Source organism: Gambusia affinis, linkage group LG06 (genome assembly GCF_019740435.1).
Source record: "Gambusia affinis linkage group LG06, SWU_Gaff_1.0, whole genome shotgun sequence".
Classification (NCBI taxonomy): domain Eukaryota; kingdom Metazoa; phylum Chordata; class Actinopteri; order Cyprinodontiformes; family Poeciliidae; genus Gambusia; species Gambusia affinis.
Window position 1 is genome coordinate 3,038,669 of NC_057873.1, and position 18,993 is coordinate 3,057,661.

Genomic DNA, 18,993 nt, shown 5'->3' on the forward strand with positions numbered 1-18,993 from the left:
ATTTGACACCAAAAATCTTGAATTATATTTAGAAATTGATCTTTTCTGTAAATCTGCATTTTGTTGGGTCAACAATGGACAAAATCTCGTCACATTCTTTATTGTTTAAGACAAAAAAAAAATATTTTCACAGCTCTTTAAAGACCCAACATACTCAGAAATAAGCCAAATGAACATCCAACCTACTGTCCAGAATTCTGGAGAAAAGTTCAGACATGAATCCATTTGAACAGCAACTGAGTCAATCCACATCCACAAACTGAACCAGATGATTTGTTGTTTCAAACGTAGAAACACTTGTGGTCCTTGAGGTTCCTCAGATAGGAGAAGCTCTTCCCACACCTGTCGCACATGTACGGTTTCTCCCCAGTGTGGATCTGCTGGTGAGCCTTCAGGCTGTTGCCCTGGTTGAAGCTGCGGCCGCAGATGTCGCAGCTGAACGGCTTTTCGCCCGTGTGGATGCGCTGATGCCTCTTCAGGTTGCCCGTGTTGCCAAAAGATTTCCCGCAGGTGTCACAGCTGAACGGTTTCTCGCCGGTGTGGACCACCTTAAGAGGGGGAGGAAAGGGAAAGGCGGGTAAATTCAAAGTTATGACACAAAATCAGTCATGAAGTCCTGCAAACGGGAGGAAATTAACAAATCTATGATTCTTTTGTTCCTATTTATTTGATGGGAACAGGAATACACTTTAACATAGCTTGAATAGTTATGGCTAATTTGCAACGTTCATCTCTGAAACAGATTTTACATAAATAATATATGATATAATGATAGCTTACATGTCATCATCATCATCATATGGGCTTACACAAGTATGATAGCTAACTTTAAGTTAGCTATCATACACAACTTTTTTTTATAAAAGGTTTTATCGAAGTGTTTTTTCAGCAAGTGTTAATTTCATAAAGCTGCAATGGAAACACTTTCTTAATGTCACCTTCATGTGATCAACAACCAGATGCTACTGCTAATAGAAAAGACAAAGAAGATGACAGGAAGTGGATGGTGCAGCAAGTTTTTTAATGACTTGTTGCATGAACAAACTTATTCATGTGTGATTTTAACTGCATTTGCTATTTAATGGGAAACACCACAATTAGAAAATTTGAGATATTTTTTTATATTAGCTAAACATCCACAAAGTTTTGCGCACATTTGTAAAGGAAATGCAGCTACTATTAACATCATGAGTTCACTGAGAACAGGAGGGATACGACTGAGCAAACATTTATGCACTAATTTTAAATAAAACAAGCATCATAATATTTTCAACGATTAGTACATTTAATTTCTGCAGAAGCTGCCAATTGTGTGTTTGACTGAGTTCTCAGTTTATTCATAAGAAACACAAATTTTTAGAGAAAAAAAAGCAGCTTTTGTATCAAGTAGATCAGGGGTGCCCAAAATTAGTTTAGCAGAGAGTGAAATGTTGGTTATTTAATAGGAAAACTTCCCGTTCTGCAGAGAAACCCACCTGATGTGATTTCAGGCTGCTTTGCTGCGTGAACAGACGTCCGCAGATCTCGCAGGCGAACGGCCGCTCGCCGCTGTGAGCCTTCAGGTGGATCTTCAGGTAGCTGGACGACTTGAAGCTCTTCCCACAGATTCCGCAGCAGTGAGGTCTCTCCAGCGTGTGCTGCTGCTGGTGTTCCCGCAGCTCCGTGATGGTGCACAGGCGCTGGTCGCAGTGCACACAGCTGCACGGGATGGTCATGGCGTGCGTCTGGGTGTGCTTGCGTAGAGACTCCATGCAAGGCACCACGGTGCCGCAAGCGACGCAGGTGAGTTTCCTCTCGTCCAGGTGAAATGTCCGCTGGTGCATCTTCAAGGCGTTCTTCTGGATGAAAGATTTCCCGCAGGTCTCGCAGCTGAAGGGACGCTCCCCGGTGTGCAGTCGCTGGTGGCCCTTCAGCGTGTCCGCCTGGTTGAAGCTTTTGCCGCAGGTGTCGCATTTGTACGGCTTTTCGCCGGTGTGTATGCGCAGGTGGCGCTGCAGGTTACCCGGTATGGTGAAGCTTTTGTCGCAGTAGTGGCAGTTGTACAGTCGCTCGCCGGTGTGGACTCTCCGGTGCAGCTTCAGGCCGTGAGCTCTATAAAAACTTTTGCCGCATTGGTCGCAGCAGAACGGACGCACGTCGCCGTGGAGACGCTGGTGGTTCCTCAAGAGCTGCTTCAAGGTGAAACCCTTCCCACAAACGTCACAAGTGTGAGGCCTCTCATCTGCAAACGGGAAGAAAACCAGAAAAATCTAAGAATACATAGCAAACCCCGAGTTTACTGCTGTTTTCAGAGACGTTTTACAAAACAATAATCATTCGTTATAACAACTGTTTTTTATATCTTGGGTCTTAATTCAGGCCTTTTAAATATGTATTGCTTTCACCATTTCACTACTTAATCCTTTATTAAGACCTGGAAATATTTTTTGGTGCCACATTTAATACACAGAACATTAAATATGACATTAGAGAAAGACGTACAGGTTTCCAACGGTTTCTCTGCATTCCATCAGTTAAATAAAACAATATTTTAAATACAGGAACATTTTTCAGTTTTGATATATCTGTCTTTTTCTATTGTGCTCATAGTCTGACTGGCTTAAGTTATCCTGATGTATCTCTGTAGTTGTATTGCTGTAGGCAAACTGACCACTGTTCACTCTGCTACTTTCTCCTACTACTCTCCATTTTTGCATTACCTCAACTTTTAACTTGTTTCTTTCACTTCGTAGAAACTACATTTTCTGTGTATTTCTTCTCGAACCTTTAATCCCATCTAAATAATTGACTGAACTTGTTTGATTACTCGGCCCAGTTGGAATGGATGTACTTGACTTGGACTCTACATGCGTCACTCACTGCGTACAAACTGAACTGAGGGGAAACTTGCCCTTGTGAATCAGCATGTGAGCGCTGAGGCTGCGCTGGAAGGAGAAGCCCCGCCCACACTGGGAGCAGACGAAGGGTTTCTCGCTGCTCGCTCCGTGGACGGACTGGTGCGCTTTGAGCTGCAGCAGGTTGCTGAAGGTTTTCTTGCAGAGCCTGCAGCTCAGGGGCGACTCCCTCTGACCCCGGCTCTCCTTCGGCCCTCGCACCCGCGACCTGTGCTTCACCAGGCTTTTAGCTCTGATGGCGTAAACCGAGTCGTCCACCTCCACCTGAAACATGATGGAACGTTGTGGTTTGTAGCCAAAATCGTTTGACATTCATTCAACAGCGTAAAATCTCTTTTTCAGCTTAAGTTTTATATCAAAATCAAGGTTTTAGTCTATATACAGAGAAATGATCTGTCAAAGAATTTATTGCGATAAACGATAATTTTGTTGCTTTTAAACCCATTTTCAACCGATGTGATGGTAGTAAAGGCATCAGAATGCGAGAACACATTCTCAAAAATCAATAAACTTTAAATTCTGATAAACATTTAACACTGGGAGTGAAAAACATTTTAAATATCCAAGATAAGCAAACAAACAAAATGGATCATAAAGTCTCTGTAAACAAAATTATCCTTCGAAAAAAGTTTTAGTTGAGACCAAAACACCAGACTGAAATCTTTATCATCCAGTTTTTGGTAGAAAGAGAGAAACGATGGAAATTATTACATAATTCAAATTATCATGTGATTGTTTGATTCATTGCTTATTGTGACACAAAGTATTTGTCTTGCTTTTATAAAAAGTCTATCCGGAGACTTTTACTAAAAAGCCAATTTTGCTTTACCTAAATTAGCTTTTATTTAATTTATTAAGGCGTTTGGAAAGAAAACGACCCAAATCTTATTAATGTAAACCTTTCATATTAATCACAAGCGTTAATGTTAACGGTCCTAGTTAAAACCCACAGCTTCCAGACAGACGGGTTCATGAAGCAGCTGACCGTGTAGTCTGGGTCGTCTTCCTGGGCGGGATCGTTTCGGTTCGGGTCGGAAATGAGCGAAGCCTCCAGGATCTCCTGCTTCAGTAAAACCGACTGGATGCTGTCCTGAACGGACACAGGAAGAATCATTCACACGTAATCCGGACGCGTCGCTTCTGGCTCTGGATGCCGAGCAGCTGGAAGGAGTTTTGGTTTCACTTTGAACGTTTTCTAATTAGCATCTGAAATAATACCTGCACTGCAAAAACTAAATCTAAATCTTTCTGGACTACTTTCTCGTGGAAATATCTTAATACACTTGAAATATCATAAAACTAATTTACAAGTAACTTTTCAGTAAGAAATGTGAGATTATTTTAAATCAATAATTTCTTAATATTGTTGGAAACGTTCTGGCAGATTATTTCACTTATAAACGGGAAAAATGTCTTGGCGTAAATTAAATAATCTGCCAGTGGAAGTAGAACTTTTTCAACAATATTAAGGAATTATGGAATTAAATCAAGCTCCTTTATCTTGCTGAAAAGTTACCTGAAAGTTACTTTAATTATATTTTAAGTGCACCAAGATATTAGGACCAGAAACTAGACCAAAAATATGTTTTATGTTTTTGCAGAGTGAACTATGACCCCAAATCCCAGAGGAATTGAAAAAGAGGCTTCATGGATTCAGAGAGAGAAGGAGGAAGTTCAAACCATTTATTTTCCTACTCCAGCATCTCTCTGCTTGAATTTCTAACCATAAAGAGATTTAAATATCGGATTCCAGGCATCTAATCATGAACTTCCTCCCCAGTCAGCATCCGGGAGAATATCGGGAGTTTTCGGACAGCGCTGTTATTTAAATTGATCAACAAAACCCCCAAAACTAAGAGCCACAGATTTACCTCACAAGTTCTGTTTTTCCACAGGTGGATAATAGGCGACCTCCTCACTGCGGCTTCACCACCAACCAAAACTAAAACAAAAAAAAGAGCAACACGAAGTACAGACACGTCACAATGCCATTTATACATGATTCAATAAATAATCAAAGACTAAATGTTTAATAATTAAAACATGAGAGGAGAACATTCTACACGCTACTTTAACATTAAAACAGCCCTGAGTTCAGCTGCTGTTTCTCTTTGGTTTGATGAAATCAAACCTCTAAATAATTATCAATAATTTGATGTTTTCTCTGCTTGATGTCAGAGATTTCATCCTAAACAGATGTAACAACTTTAGAAAATGTGCTTTATTTTTTTATTATTATAATATTTGAAATTTCACCAAATCCTGACTAACAATGAAGAATCTTATTTCTTTGTCATATTTTAAGAATTTTATTATTTTACTTATTTAGATAAGCACTATTACCTGTACTGTCACTTTAAGAGAGCATCTTATGGCATCAGTACTGTACTACCTTCAGTTGGCGCTAGGCTGCCTGAGAAGAGGTAGGAAATTCTCTTTGCTTTTAGTTATGCTTGAGTTTTATGAAGTATATAAAATAATTGTAAATACATGCAGCTGTGATTTGTTTTAATACATACAAAGGAGTAATCTTTTTGACAAGTTAAGAAGATTTTTCTTAAATGTTAGAGAAGATATTGTTATTAGTTAGTCACAGGGTTTCTCCATGTGCTTGTCTGCTAGGGGAATTCCGACTCCTGTGAAGAGCTGCATGTTAAAGGACATTTTTATTTCTATTTGTGCAGGTATGTGTATTTGGTTCTGGTCTGGTTGTATTTAGGGCACAAAACATCTGATTCAGATGTTTTTATTTTTATTTTACAAGAAATCTACCCTTTTTATTGTGGATTTATTTACAAGCAAAATAGCACTGTGCTACTTGCAGTTGGCGCTAGGCTGCCTGAGAAGAGGGGAATTCCGACTCCTGTGAATGGAAGAGCTGCATGTTAAAGAGCATTTTTATTTCTATTTGTGCAGGCCTCTGCAATAAAGAACAACCAGCAACACCTATGGTCTGACTCCCTTCTTCATCTGAACACAACGCAGAACACATCAAGGTTAACCGACTGTATAAGACTAGGTTATCGGTGAAGAACACTAGTAGTATACACCGGTTACACAGACAAACATTTTTCCATTCCTCTTTCAACATGTTTGATTTAGAGACAATGTGGATTTTTATTATATCAGAAAGATATAATAAAACATAGTTGATTCATTATATATAAAAATATTATTTATGTTTCTTACTCAGATTTTACACCAATATAATTCACTGAGGCCCTTTCTGACCTTTAAATAAAATACTTTTTGCATTCTTTTAGTTGATTAATAACACCTTTGAGCAATAATTTGATTATTTACTATTTATTGAATCAACATGTTTTATCTATATATTTCCATTTTTATGAAAATTAATTACCTATTCGACTATTTGATGATTTATTGTTGGCATTTTTAACTATCCATGTATTTAGGCATCATTTTGTGACAGAATTTAAAACAGAGGGTTAAAGGTCATCTCTTATGATTCATCAAACAGGTTGGGATAAATCTGTCTATAAACAAACATGTTCCTACTCTTTGCACAAAAAGTTAGAGTCTAGTCTGTTTAGTCTGATCAGTTCTGCCTATTTGGAGCAGCTTTAGGGCGTCCTGTCACTTTAAATCCAAATAATCTGCTGCTGCCCCCCCCCAAACTCAACTTTTACACTCACGTCTGGCTGCATCAGTTTGCATCTGACTGCAAACTGATTTGCAATTAAGCAACTGTACATCTTTAAAAAGCAGAAGTGGAGCCTCCTGCACAACCACCAAAGATGCAGCAAGTTGTTTCTGGACAGTAAGTCGACAACAGAACACTTGTCTCTTCCAGCAGCCATTGTAGAGCGCATACAGCAGTAAAACCAGCTGGCCAAACATACTGGAGCTCAGCCTGGTTTGCTAGGCAATGGGCAGAACTCAGCTGGGGTTGCTAGGCAACAAGTAGTTCCTGTTGATTTCTGACTACATTCTGGAGGTTTTTGACACGGCTCATTTTCCAGACACCAAAAAAACATTAGCTCTTTTTTAAGTGCTGTTTTTAGAAGTAGTAGAAACCCAAATGGAAGCATAAAAGCAAAATGTGAATTTTACATCAAAGGTCCCCCTTTAAGAACCGCCTGCCCTTCTAATATTCAAAGTCCTGTTGGAACTGATGGAAACTTTTATTTTGACAATTCAGAAGCAAATATAAGAAGGAACCGTGATATATTTGCGTTGCTGCAGCTGGAAGTGAAATCGGGCAGAGTGAAGACGGTCAGGCGCTCACCTCTGCACAGACTCCCCGGGGATCCTTCCTCTTCTTCTCTCCTCTCCTCCGTCTGCTCCTCCGTCACTTCCTCCTGGCCTCCCAGCTCTGCGCTTCCCTCCATCACCAGCTTCAGGTCCATCTCCACCTCCCTCAGCCTCATCCTCAGGTCTTCGATCTCTGCTGCACCCTGCGACACCTGCAGCACCAGCAGAGCGCCTTAAAATCTGAGCCGCTTAGATTCAGGATGAAAACGGAGGGTGAAAGCTGGTGGCCTACTTCGAGCCGCAGGACGGACGAACTTTCCTCAAACAGCTGGCAGATCTTCTCCACGGCTTCCTGAGCCAGAGACGCCAGGAGGATGTTGAAGTGCATCACCTTCAGAAGAAAAAGCAAAACGCTCAATTCTGTCAAATAACCAAACATCACAACTGAAATGAGTAGATTTAAAAACACAATAACAGGATGATTTGCAGGGACGCACTGATCCACTTTTTTCACTTCCCATTACAGCTGAATTGACATAAAGTGTTTATTTGTACTGAATTACACTTTTTTACTAACTCTGCACCAGCACATCTCACTTTAATACACCAATAGCTTTGTAATCTAGGTCAAACATGTACAAACAACTTTCCTTTGTTCAATCAGTGTAATTAGCAGTATTATTAATATAAAAGAAATAAAACAACTAAAGCAATAGGTTGACCACAGCAACAAACATTTTTTCAAAAGGTTCAGAAATTGCAATTAGGAACTCTAAATATAATATAAAATAAATGATAAAACATGATGTCGCAAAAAACAAAAAAGTATAATTATTGGTCATGAAACGTGCAATAAAGGTTTTTTAGGTATCAATCAGAAACAAAGTAAATACCAGGTCAATAATGTCATACCGATACTTTTTATAACAAAGGTCTGACTTTTATGTGTTTTTCTGAGTTTTCCCTTTGAATTTAGACAAAGTTTATAGGTATCTACAAAACACGCTAATCCTATATTAATATGATTTGCGTGCACTTTCTCCTGAACAACAAAAAATTCTAAGAATTGTAGTTTGAAAGCAAATAAAAAAGCTATTGGAGGTAGATTTGAGAAACTGCAATATAAAAACAAATTATAATTTCGAGAAAGAAACTAAAACTAAAGTATTTATTTTCTTATCAAAATTATAACATATATCAATATTTCGTATCAATGTTAATGATACTTATCTACTTGGCCTTACTGCACCAGTACAGCACACTTTAATACAACAATGACTTTACAAGATTAGGATGATGTACTGCACTGTAATTTATACATATAATAAACAGAAGCCACAACAAAAAGAATATCTGTAAAAAAAAAGTCAACATTAGTTCTGGTTCAGATGCTCCTAGATATACAAAAGGTAGACAGGCCTCGGCGTGTATGTCCAATTCTGGAAAATAATTAAATTTAAGTGAATTACAGTCTCGTGTTTTCAGGTCATTTTGGCGCACAAATAAATTTCAGTGCAGATAAACCCCCGTATTAAACTCTGAAACAAACAGCTAGCTGCTGTACTTCTATGATCAGCTGTTTGTCTAGATCCCTGGAAACGGGGAAGCGACCAGAACCAGAACCGAAACCAGCGGACTCTCAGCTACCTTCTGATCCAAACAGGACGTCTGTTTATTTTCAGTCCCTGCCGGAGCCTCGTTGGCATCCGAGCTGCCGATAACTTTGTCCATTTCTGACATGGTGGCCGTTACCATGACGTCCAAAATGGCGCAGACTCGCGCCTCTAAATCGGACATGTTGCGGAAATGTACGTGGAGCTCGGTGGGTCCAACAAGTTTCTGTCCGTTTTGTTCCACAACAGTGCTGAAATGTTGTTGTTAGGGTGGAAACCACGCGTGACACCAAGACAGCTTCTTTTTCTTCTTCCTGGTTCACGCCCTTCAAAATAAAACACGCGTCACCACAACGTAACATGTAATGTTGTTTTTTGAAAAATAGAAGCAAGGGAGGGAGTTAACACTTGATTTTTATGCTACAAAATCAGGCTGAGATTTATACTATACACAAAAAGAGAAATTAGAGAGCATGTTATGAAATTTGATTCGCGTTTAGTTTTATTACGAATATTTAAAGCGGAAGCACGGCTCCGTCACAACAGGACGTAGCCGTGTAATGACGGCGAGCGTTGATTTGACCTCAACGCTCTCTAGAGGACAAATCAAGAACTGCAAGACCAAAATTTTAAAAAGTCTAGTTTGTTAAATAGATGTGTATAACTGTTACTCGTCTGGTTTTCTTTATTTATTTAGATCAGTAAATGTGTTGCTTTTTATTTTATTTAACATATTTTGGCCTACTTCATGTTTGTAGGACTATACTGGTTAACTTTTCAATAACTAAATACTATTTTTACTCAGAAATTGCTTTGTATATTCATTCATGCTATGTTTAATATTAATTCAGTTCAAAAATATTTTTTTAATTCCAAAGATAAATTAAATATTGCCTTATCATCCAGCCAGAATCTTATAGCAGTCTGACTCGCACTAAACCTGGAGAGGCCTCTGACTGAACATTGTTGATTTCTCATGAATGCTAGCAGCTCAATATTCAGGGAGCAGAGAAGCAACATGTATGGATGACCCCATCAACTGTTCTCTACTAATCCACCTCCTTTGCTTTGGCCACTCTTGTTTGAATGTCAGACTATCTGATAGTCTGCAGAGCAGGTGCTGTCATGTACATTTGCTATTATTTTCTACTGTATCAGAAAAGAAAGTAGCATAATTTGTCTTTACAAATTTGAAACTGTTTTTACCCGTATTCAATTGGATTGCATAAAAAACTGAAATGACTCAACCTTAGATAAACTATAGATCTAAATTAGGTCTACTATGCAAGACTGACAAATGTTTTGCCTCTTTTCAACAGATTTTGCTCTGTTTCTTTAATTCAGAAGGGAAAAAATAAAACGGCATTACATTCATAAAATGAGGGTTTGCTGCCATCCAATGGTCAAAGGCAGTAACTACAGGGAGTTGAATTCCGTTTTTCTGTGTACAGCTCAGAATTACATTTATCTGAAGAGGTTCTAAAACAAACCAACCCGGTCCATATCCATGTATGTCAGTCTAAATTATTCACTTAACATCAAAAAACTGTAGAATTTTTTACTCTTCATTTGAGATTACCACACATTTCAACTTGCTTAAAGAGACACCCTTTAACGTTTCACCAGCATTACTCTGAGAAGTAGCTCCTATGAGCTCAGCTGATGTTCCTCCACGTGTTTGCTAATTGATTCTGACTAGTCTGAAGGAGCCAAGTGGGGGAGGGTGCTCTGTGAGGCAAAGCTCTGAAGGTTGGAAACTGCTGCAGCTCAGAGGAGGAGCTGTGCCTCAAAGGCGGAGCTAAGGCCACCCAAACGTTTTGCATAGCTGACTGGTTGCCATGGAGATTAAAGTGGTTTTTTTTTCTAATGTGCATGAAAGAATCAAGGCAACACTACAGGTCTTTTTTTAATGAGGGAATAATTTTATAGCATATGAAGCTCAAAAAAGTTAATTTTATGTAATACTGTCCCTGAAATCCACCATAAAGCAACACTTGGAGTTCTTGAAAGTTGAAGTGACAAATACGTGTCAAAAAACTTTTTATTTCTCACATCCATCCATCCTATTTCTCACTGCAGTTATGTTTCCTGAGTAACCTGGAGTCTGAAAAGCCGAGCCCACAGCTGCTGCAGGAGTATGGCCTCTCTCCTGTGTGGACCTGCATGTGGAACTTGACATGTCCAAGCTGCCGGAACCGTGTCCCACACACCTCGCACTCATAGGGTTTCTCCCCCGTGTGGACACGGAGGTGTCGCAGGTAGTTGGTGTAGATACGAAAGTCCTTGCCACACTGCTCGCACTTGTGTGGTTTCTCTCCAGAGTGCTGCAGCCTGTGGGACTTGAGCGCCTGGCGGATGACGAACCGCTTCCCACAGACGTCGCACCCAAACGGCCGCTCCCCAGAGTGGATCCTCTGGTGGTACTCGTAGGTGGCTTTGTAGAAAAAAAACTTGTCACATTGGTCGCAGGCATACTGTGCGGCGCCGCCAGCATGGATCAGCTCGTGCCTTTCCAGCGAAGCAGCTGAGTTAAAGCCTTTGCGGCAGGTGCCACAGCTGAAGGGCGTCACATCCAGCATGGTTTTGTCCCGCCGGTAGATCACCCTGCGCTCGCCTCTCTCCCGACCTCGCCTCTTGGACACCTGCTTCTCCTCGTGTGCGGCTTTCTGATGCTTCTTCAGCTGGCAGTTGTACAGGAAGGTCTTCCCACAGAGGTCGCACATGAACGCCTTGGCAGCACCATGGAGCAGCATGTGCGCCTTCAGCTTGTTGTCCTGCATGAAGGGCCTCCCACATACCTTGCATGCAAATGGTTTCTCGCCTGTGTGAATGCGGATGTGCCTCCGGAGGTTCTGTCGGAGGGTGAATCCCGCCCCACACGTCTCGCAGGTGAATACCTTCCCCCTGTGGACTGCCTGATGCGTCCGGAGCGACCGCCTGCTGGAGAAGGCTTTGCCGCATGCCGTGCAGGTGAAGGGATGCTCACCAGTGTGGACACTACGGTGGCACTGCAGGCTGACGGAGCATCTGAAACTCTCTCCGCACTCTGAACACTTGTGTGGTTTCTCTGCCAGGTGTACCGCCTGATGGGCCTGCAGGTTGTGCTTCGTTTTGAAGGCCTTCCCACAGGACCCGCAGCTAAACGGTCGGAGGTCTGAGTGGACCAGCTGATGTGTCTTCAGATTCATTTTTGTCTTGAACGACTTCTCGCAGCGCTGGCACTGGAAGCTAGCGTGTTTCTTCTCTTCGTGTCGCAGCAGGTGTTTCTCCAAAGTCTCTGCAGTCCTGAACTTCCTGGGGCAGCGGTCACAGGCAAACGGCCGCTGCTCCTTGTGAGTGTTCATGTGCTTTGCCAGGTGAAACCGACGGCTAAACCTCTTCTTGCAGAGCTCACACACAAACTCCTTTCCTTTAGGCTTCAGCACTGCTTCCTGTGTCTTCTGGGATTCAGAGTTTTCTAGTTCGGGGATTTTTGGAGCAGCTAAATCCTCAGCAGTGTCTAAACAGAGAAAAAAACATTTTAACTGCTAATATTACAATGTACATGACTCAAAGTTTCATTCAGAAAATTTGCTAAGCTCTGTAAAGATAAATCTGACCTTCTTCAGCAGGAGGAGACGAAGGCGTCTGAATCGTCTCTCCAATGTCTGAAACAGAAATTAGAAACAGAAGAAGAAGAAGAGCTGAGATCAGATTGAAAGAATGCAGAGTTCAGTTTTTCTGTTTCATGAAAACTCACCTTCCACCGCTGCAGTGGCTGCAGGAGGATTTCCATCATCCATCTTTCTTTTCAGTCTCCCAAGCGGCTTCATGGTGAACACCATGCCGCTCTGTTCCAGCAGCACCGGACCGCCGTCCAGCACGTTCTCCCGCCACAGCCGGGCGTTTTCCAAACCTCCGGCTGTGCTCTTCAGTTCAGCCTCCAGCTGTGTGTTTAGTTTGCGGTTTTCAGCAAGAAGTGACAAGGAGAGCTGCGAGAAAACGCTGCTGATCTTCCTGGCCGCCTCGCTGATCAACATGGCAGCAACATCTGGCTACAGGGAATAAAACGAAGAAAATTCAAGCAGTATTATCAAGTAAATATATCTGATGTTGATGTCATTTAATAGAAATACTATTTAAGTGAAATAAACACAAGAATTTAGGACAACCCAGTTCTGTCTGTGGAAATAATTACTAACAAAAATGTTTCTGGAGAAACTTTTGGCATATAAATACTAAAACTGATATAAAACAAACCAGAAAAACTATCTTCTAAAACTGCACCTTTTATAGTAGCAGCATGTTAGAATAGCTCTGATTTATTATTTTCTAGACTTTTATTTTTTTTCTGTTAAACTGCTGCATGTTTGTGAAACTTTTCCTCTGGTTCTCTTTGCAGTGCATCTGGAAGTATTTATGCTCTCACTTTTGGACAGTTCTTATAATGGCAACATGTAAACGGTTTTACAACAATGTCTTCAGTCAGAGGCTTCTCCCTACTAGTTGCGAAACTGACTGCTACCACAAATCCTTCCTGCCCACAACTCTTTGAAGATATGTGGATTAAGAGTTATGACAGCATTTAATTTTCCTTTGGGATAAATTAAGCATTTTGGGTTTGAAGTCGGTTGAATGTGTTTCATCATCTCAATCAATTGATCAATCAATCAAACTTTATTTGTATAGCACATTTCAGCATCAAGGCATTTCAAAGAGCTTTACATCAAATCAAAAACACAATGCAACATAGACTCAACAATCAAAACAGAACATCAAGTCAGATTCCGTCAATAAATTTGCAATTTATTACGTTTCAAATAAAACTCTAAACAAGTGGGTTTTTAGTTGAGATTTAAAGGAAGTCAGTGTTTCGGCTGTTTTACAGTTTTCTGGAAGTTTGTTCCAGATTGTGGTGCATAGATGCTAAGTGCTGCTTCTCCTCGTTTGGTTCTGGTTCTGGGGATGCAGAGCAGAACCAGAACCATAAGATCTGAGAGTTCTGAAAGGTTGATACAACAACAGCAGATCTTTAATGTATTGTGGTGCTAAACCATTCAGTGATTTATAAACTAGCAACAGTCATCTGCCAGCAGACTACAATAAACACCAGAAAACATTCAATTAAAGACAGTTTAAAAAAAAAAAAATCATTTTAAATAATGTGTGGCATACTTATTGTTAAATAAATATAGCAAAAACCCCGAAAAATTATTTACCTTTGTAAACAGATAAAATGATTTTCCGCAGTTGCGCTTTAAAATTAAGTCTTACTTTCCCTAAATGCTTCAGAAAACTCCGATATCAACTGTCAATAAAACTTTTAAGCAATAAAAATCTCGGTTTGTGCTGCTTTTGTTGAACACAATCCGCCATCTTTGTTATGGCGCCGTTCCGTTACCGCTCTGGGTTTCGTCCCGACGGCACAATCTCCCCCAGAAAACACCGTCTCTGATCCGGGTTTCTAAGAACCGTGAACCCACCTGGCCTCTCGGAGTCCGCTTCGTTTTATCGGTTCCTTTGTCTGAAACTCCGAGAACATCGACCGCTGTCATTATGAGCGTCTCTAAAATGGATTCCACTTCGGAATAAAACACAGAGCTATCAGCCATTTTAAACTTTTTTTTTATGGCTGTCGAAGCAGCAGCGTTTTTCCGGACATGGAATTAACTTCTGTGGAGGTTTTCAAAATAAAACTCGAAGCATATTTTCCGTTTCAACTGTTTATTGAACTGTACTGTACACGGGGGAAGAAATATATTTACAGTCATGTTAAAGAGAATTATTCATTACAAATTATGTATTTCTTCAAGTTCGTTTCTGCAAAAATAACAATTTTGGTTAGTAATGGATTAGGAAAATAAATTACAGTTTAAAGGAAACAGATCAACAGTTTCTTCAAATAAAACAGCTTTAAATGCCACTCCAGGCCATCTGTAGATCTGTAGGCTTATTTTAATTGACAATTTGTGATCAGTCCCTTGCACATGAACTGTCATGACAAATACTTTACAGACATGAACAGATACGCTAAACAGAATCAACAAACATCCCTTTAACTCTATGAAACTATAAATTTAAAGCATTTTTTGTATTAAAAGACAGGAAATCATTCAAGTTTAATCATATGAGTTGGGCCGTCACAGCTGTGCTTCTTGAGCTGCCTTGAATCGGAGAAGCCGTGGCCGCACTGCTGACAGGAGTACAGCTTCTGGCCCGTGTGAACCTGCAGGTGGGATTTCAGCTGATTGGATTGGTGGAACTTCTTCTGACAGTAGCTGCATTCGAAAGGTTTTACCCCGCTGTGGATCCTCAGGTGGCGGTAGAAGTTTCCATCCGTCCTGAACTCCTTATCGCACTGGTCGCACTTGTAAGGCTTTTCGCCTGTGTGGATCCGCTCATGCTGCTTCAGGCTGGCGCCATGGAAGAAGCTCTTCCCGCAGATGTCGCACACAAAGGGCTTGTCTCCCGAGTGGCTGCGCTGGTGGTAGTTGAAGGAGTACTTGTTGTGGAAGTCCTTCCCGCAGATGCCACAGTGGAACTCCTTGTGCTCGCTGTGGCCCTTCTCATGGAGCTTGAGCGACGAAGCGGCACTGAAACCCTTCAGGCACGTTTTGCAGCTGAACGGTTTCACCAGCGGCTTCGGCCTCCGGTTCTGGAGGACGCCGTCTGACACATGGGAGTTATCGGCGTGGACATACCGCTGATGCATTTGCAGCCTGCAGTTGAAGAGGAACGTCTTCCCGCAGAGGTCACACATGAAGGGTTTCCTGGCGCCGTGGACGAGCATGTGCGACTTTAGCTTGTTGTTGTCAGAGAAGCTCTTCCCGCAGTCCTTGCAGGCGAACGGTTTCTCGCCGGTGTGGATGCGCAGGTGCCTCTTCAGGTTGTTGTTGAGGTTGAACCTCGCTCCACAAATGTGACACGTGAAGGGTTTCTCCCCGGTGTGGATGACCTTGTGTCTTTTCAGAGCGGTGCCGGTTCTGTAGGAGCGGTTGCACTCGTCGCAGACAAACGGGCTGTCGCCGGTGTGCTTCCTCTTGTGCACCGTCAGCGAGTGGGCGTACTTGAAGGACTCTTCACACATGTTGCATTTGTACTTCTTGGCATTTGTGTGGACCATCTGGTGGAAGCGCAGGGTGTCCTTGCTTTTGAACTCCTTCCCACACGTGGCGCAGCTGAATGGTCTCTCCTCTGAGTGCACGGCCATGTGGGCCCTCAGCTGCACCGCTGTCTTGCAGGTTTTCTCGCAGTGCTGGCACTTCAACTGCAGCTTCCACTTTTCGTGGCGCAGGAGGTGGTTTTCCAGTGACTGCTGTGCCCTGAATGATTTGCCGCACTGATCGCAGGGGAACGGTTTCGGCAGTTTGGACGTCTGGTGGCGTTTGAGGTGATTCTGGAGCGACTCCTCCTTCCTGTAGGATCTCTTGCACTGCGGACACGGGAATGGCAGCGGGTCCTTCGTTGAGTCGTGACTCAGAAGGTGATTTTCCAGATCTTCCCTGTCTGGGAAACTTTTGCTGCACTGCTCACAGGGAAAGGGTTTTTTGTGTACATTCAGGTGTTTCTTCAGGTCACTTTTCCAGTGAAAGCCGGTGTCACAATATTCGCAGAAGAAGCGCTTTCCTGCTTGAGAGGAGGTTCTCCTCAGGCTTCTTCCCTGAGCTTCACCTGGCTGGACCTGTGCCTCCTCTGCCGAGTTGTTGGATGAAACTGAAAGTGAAATAGAAATAAATTTGTGGTGAATGTTACCTATTCAACCCCTGAAGCTAACAAAGTCATACCCTTTTCAGTTTTATCAGCCTTCCTCCTCCTGCGCCGCGTTACTCCAGAAGGTTCCTCCTCTAAAGAATTCTGTGGCATCTGAAAAGAGATTTGAAGTTTTAAAACTTTTCAGTCCCAAATCAAATCATCTGAAATTTTTTTAGTTGTCCTTACAAACAGTATCAGCTAGTGGTGCAGATATTTTCTAAATTTTGTATGATCAGCTGATATTTACTTGGAAAAACCGATGTTCTCTTCCCCAGCAATGCAATCAGCCAATGTCTCTTTTTGTTAGCAGTTAGCAACCCATTTAGCAACTTGATTGCTACATTTAGCAACTTTTATAACAAAAAAATTGTTTCAAAAATATCATTCTTGGTTAAAAATATCATTCTTGAATTGCAGTCAGGGCCACACAAAATCAGTCCAAGTGCCTCAAATTCTGGGCACCCTGCTGTACTCCATCTTGTCCCTTCACCTTTTCCTGAGTGCAGTAGAGACCGCTGGCGCTGCTGGACTCGGGGCTGGCGGCGTCCTGCGGCGTCAACTCGGGTTTCAGCTCCAGCTCATCCGTCAAAGTCTGGACGAAGACTTCGTTGGCCCCGACCAGCAGCGCCGCGGCGGCGGAGGGAATTGTGCCGACAAACACCATCTGAGCCTCCGCGGGAGCCGAGACGGCCGCGCTCTGATCCGGGGAGGAGGAGACGAAATCTGCGCTACCTGAGGTCACAGGAAGGTCGTTCTGGTCCGGTTCCGGAGATGCCACGCTGCTGGAGCCGACCGGCGCCGACCCATCTGGAATCACAGACAGCAGGGAAACGTCAGATGTGAACTGCTAAACATTTTGGTTAATCTCTGATGAACTCGATTACTAAATTAGGTGATAACTGATTCATCTTGTTGTTTCAGCTCCAGTTCGTACGCAGGCTTCCTTGTTTATGATGTTATTTTCTATTTGTAGAGATGAAGTAAACACACAGTGAACATATATAACCTACTGTAAGAATTGGTTTCTATGGAACTCTGAAAGGCAAGAGAAACCAAATTTTCAAAAAATATTGCAATCTAGAATTTAGATTTTTTTTTTCTTTCCTTTTTACTTGAACATAAATTTTGTAGTTTTTTTCCTCATGAAATGTTTCTTTCCCCTTAAAGAAAAATAATAAAAAACAACATAAAAAAACCCACATTTTTGACTCTTGGTTGTTTGCTGTAGTAATGAAAGGAAAATACTTTTAATAGTGCAAAAGTCTTAAAAACTGCTTCTTTTTTGTTTTTTTGACTCTTTTGGTTGGTTGCTCCAGTGATGACAAAAAAAATATACTTTTAATAGTCAAAACAGCTTAATACAAAAACACAATTTGTCAAATTTTGTTTTTGCGTATTTTTTATGCTCCCCTCCAGGAAAAGCACTTTAATCTAGATTTTAGGAAGAAAAAGAAAATTTGGTCAGACTTATAGGTCTTCAAAAAAACAAAAAAAGGTTTCACTTGTTCTTTAGGTTTTCTATAAGTTTTATAAGGCTTAAGTTGAAAAATTTTAAGAAAAATGTCTCTTCTGCCTACATTTGTTATCTTGCTGGACCAGGCGATATTGCCAAAAACTGATATAAGAATATATTTGTTTAAATACTTTGATAACAATATCACAGGCAATCATTTTTTTCAAAATTGTATTTAGCCAAAGTCTATTTACGTAGTTTATTTTAAGCAACTCTTAAGTATTTTTTTATTATTATTATTTGTTCGTTTAGTTGAGTAAAAGTAAGTTAAATGATTCCTAGTAGTAATTTTTGGCTACTCTAACCACTTTTCTGTAATTGAAACATAAAGTATTGTTTTTGATTAAGCCAAAGGGAGAACCTACTGACTACAGAAGACTCTCACCGGTTGCTGGTCCGTCCTCCAGCTGCTGTTCTGGCCCGTCCTGGTGGGTCTTCCCGGGGGCCTCGCTCATGGTCTTTAGCTCCTGTTCCAGCTGCTCCATGTCTCGGCCCAGTTGACCTACTCTGGCCTCCAGCTCCTGCTCCAGCCGCCCGGCTTTCCTCTGCAGCACGTCCTCCAGCTGCTCCACTTTGGTCCGCAGAGCCTCGTTCTCCTCCCAAAGTTCGGCGAACACCTTCTGGATCTGATCGACCAGGAACCGCTCGATCTCCCGGATCTCACCGAGCTTCGTTTCGTCCCAGTCCGAGTTCCGAGTCTCTCCGAGCCACACGTCCCTGAACACGGACACGGCCGCCCGGAGAGCCACTTCCACCGCGGACGCTAACTCTTTTCCGAAGCGTGCCTCCATTTTTTTTTTTAAATATGGGTATTCAAACCTCGGCTCGTTGGATTCAAGCACATATTTTAACTAAAATACAAACTTTAAATCGCTTTTGCGTGAACTTTAAACAACGAAACGTCTCTGTGTTTAGCTAACACCAACGGTCGGTTCTCTAAATGATAACCTGTGCGACACTGAAACGGCTCCGAACTACATTTCCGCTTCCGCTTCGTTGATGATAAGGCACAATTAGGGCGCACTAC

The 18,993-nt window shown here is 41.7% G+C and overlaps 3 protein-coding genes across 4 annotated transcripts; all 3 read right to left on the bottom strand.

Annotated features, from left to right (window-relative positions):
• Positions 1-84: 84 nt before the first annotated feature.
• Positions 85-9,075, bottom strand: LOC122832879 (gastrula zinc finger protein XlCGF57.1-like). Of its 2 annotated transcripts, XM_044120082.1 has the most exons (8): positions 8,757-9,073; positions 7,402-7,500; positions 7,144-7,321; positions 4,766-4,836; positions 3,880-3,984; positions 2,891-3,158; positions 1,476-2,221; positions 85-548 (listed from the first exon to the last, which is right to left on the bottom strand). In XM_044120082.1, the coding sequence occupies exons 1-8, from the start codon at positions 8,904-8,906 to the stop codon at positions 282-284; spliced, it is 1,884 nt and encodes a 627-aa protein (XP_043976017.1). In that variant the 5' UTR covers positions 8,907-9,073; the 3' UTR covers positions 85-281. The 2 variants fall into 2 exon arrangements, with proteins under 2 accessions (XP_043976017.1, XP_043976018.1); XM_044120083.1 differs by lacking the exon at positions 3,880-3,984 and having other exon boundaries at positions 8,757-9,075.
• Positions 9,076-10,749: 1,674 nt separating this feature from the next.
• LOC122832880 (gastrula zinc finger protein XlCGF57.1-like) lies at positions 10,750-14,329 on the bottom strand. Its single transcript, XM_044120084.1, has 4 exons — positions 14,185-14,329; positions 12,462-12,756; positions 12,322-12,369; positions 10,750-12,221 (listed from the first exon to the last, which is right to left on the bottom strand). Exons 1-4 carry the CDS (start codon positions 14,311-14,313, stop codon positions 10,786-10,788), a joined length of 1,908 nt encoding a protein of 635 aa, XP_043976019.1. The 5' UTR covers positions 14,314-14,329; the 3' UTR covers positions 10,750-10,785.
• Positions 14,330-14,408: 79 nt separating this feature from the next.
• LOC122832869 (oocyte zinc finger protein XlCOF6-like) lies at positions 14,409-18,988 on the bottom strand. Its single transcript, XM_044120062.1, has 4 exons — positions 18,352-18,988; positions 16,944-17,260; positions 16,486-16,564; positions 14,409-16,414 (listed from the first exon to the last, which is right to left on the bottom strand). The coding sequence occupies exons 1-4, from the start codon at positions 18,755-18,757 to the stop codon at positions 14,811-14,813; spliced, it is 2,406 nt and encodes an 801-aa protein (XP_043975997.1). The 5' UTR covers positions 18,758-18,988; the 3' UTR covers positions 14,409-14,810.
• Between the last annotated feature and the right edge of the window lie 5 nt (positions 18,989-18,993).

What these genes read in the sequence shown, in the direction of transcription:
- LOC122832879 (XM_044120082.1), bottom strand. Translation starts at nt 8,906, where the DNA reads ATGTCCGATTTAGAGGCGCGAGTCTGCGCCATTTTGGACGTCATGGTA. An exon ending in CCCGGGGAGTCTGTGCAGAG is followed by an intron (nt 4,837 to 7,143) that starts GTGAGCGCCTGA and finishes TTTTTGTTTTAG; the next exon opens with TTTTGGTTGGTGGTGAAGCC. An exon ending in GGAAAAACAGAACTTGTGAG is followed by an intron (nt 3,985 to 4,765) that starts GTAAATCTGTGG and finishes GTGTCCGTTCAG; the next exon opens with GACAGCATCCAGTCGGTTTT.
- LOC122832880 (XM_044120084.1), bottom strand. Translation starts at nt 14,313, where the DNA reads ATGGCTGATAGCTCTGTGTTTTATTCCGAAGTGGAATCCATTTTAGAG. An exon ending in AGCGGACTCCGAGAGGCCAG is followed by an intron (nt 12,757 to 14,184) that starts GTGGGTTCACGG and finishes TATTCCCTGTAG; the next exon opens with CCAGATGTTGCTGCCATGTT. An exon ending in GTCTCCTCCTGCTGAAGAAG is followed by an intron (nt 12,222 to 12,321) that starts GTCAGATTTATC and finishes TTCTCTGTTTAG; the next exon opens with ACACTGCTGAGGATTTAGCT.
- LOC122832869 (XM_044120062.1), bottom strand. Translation starts at nt 18,757, where the DNA reads ATGGAGGCACGCTTCGGAAAAGAGTTAGCGTCCGCGGTGGAAGTGGCT. An exon ending in GGAGGACGGACCAGCAACCG is followed by an intron (nt 17,261 to 18,351) that starts GTGAGAGTCTTC and finishes CTGTGATTCCAG; the next exon opens with ATGGGTCGGCGCCGGTCGGC. An exon ending in GGCTGATAAAACTGAAAAGG is followed by an intron (nt 16,415 to 16,485) that starts GTATGACTTTGT and finishes TTTCACTTTCAG; the next exon opens with TTTCATCCAACAACTCGGCA.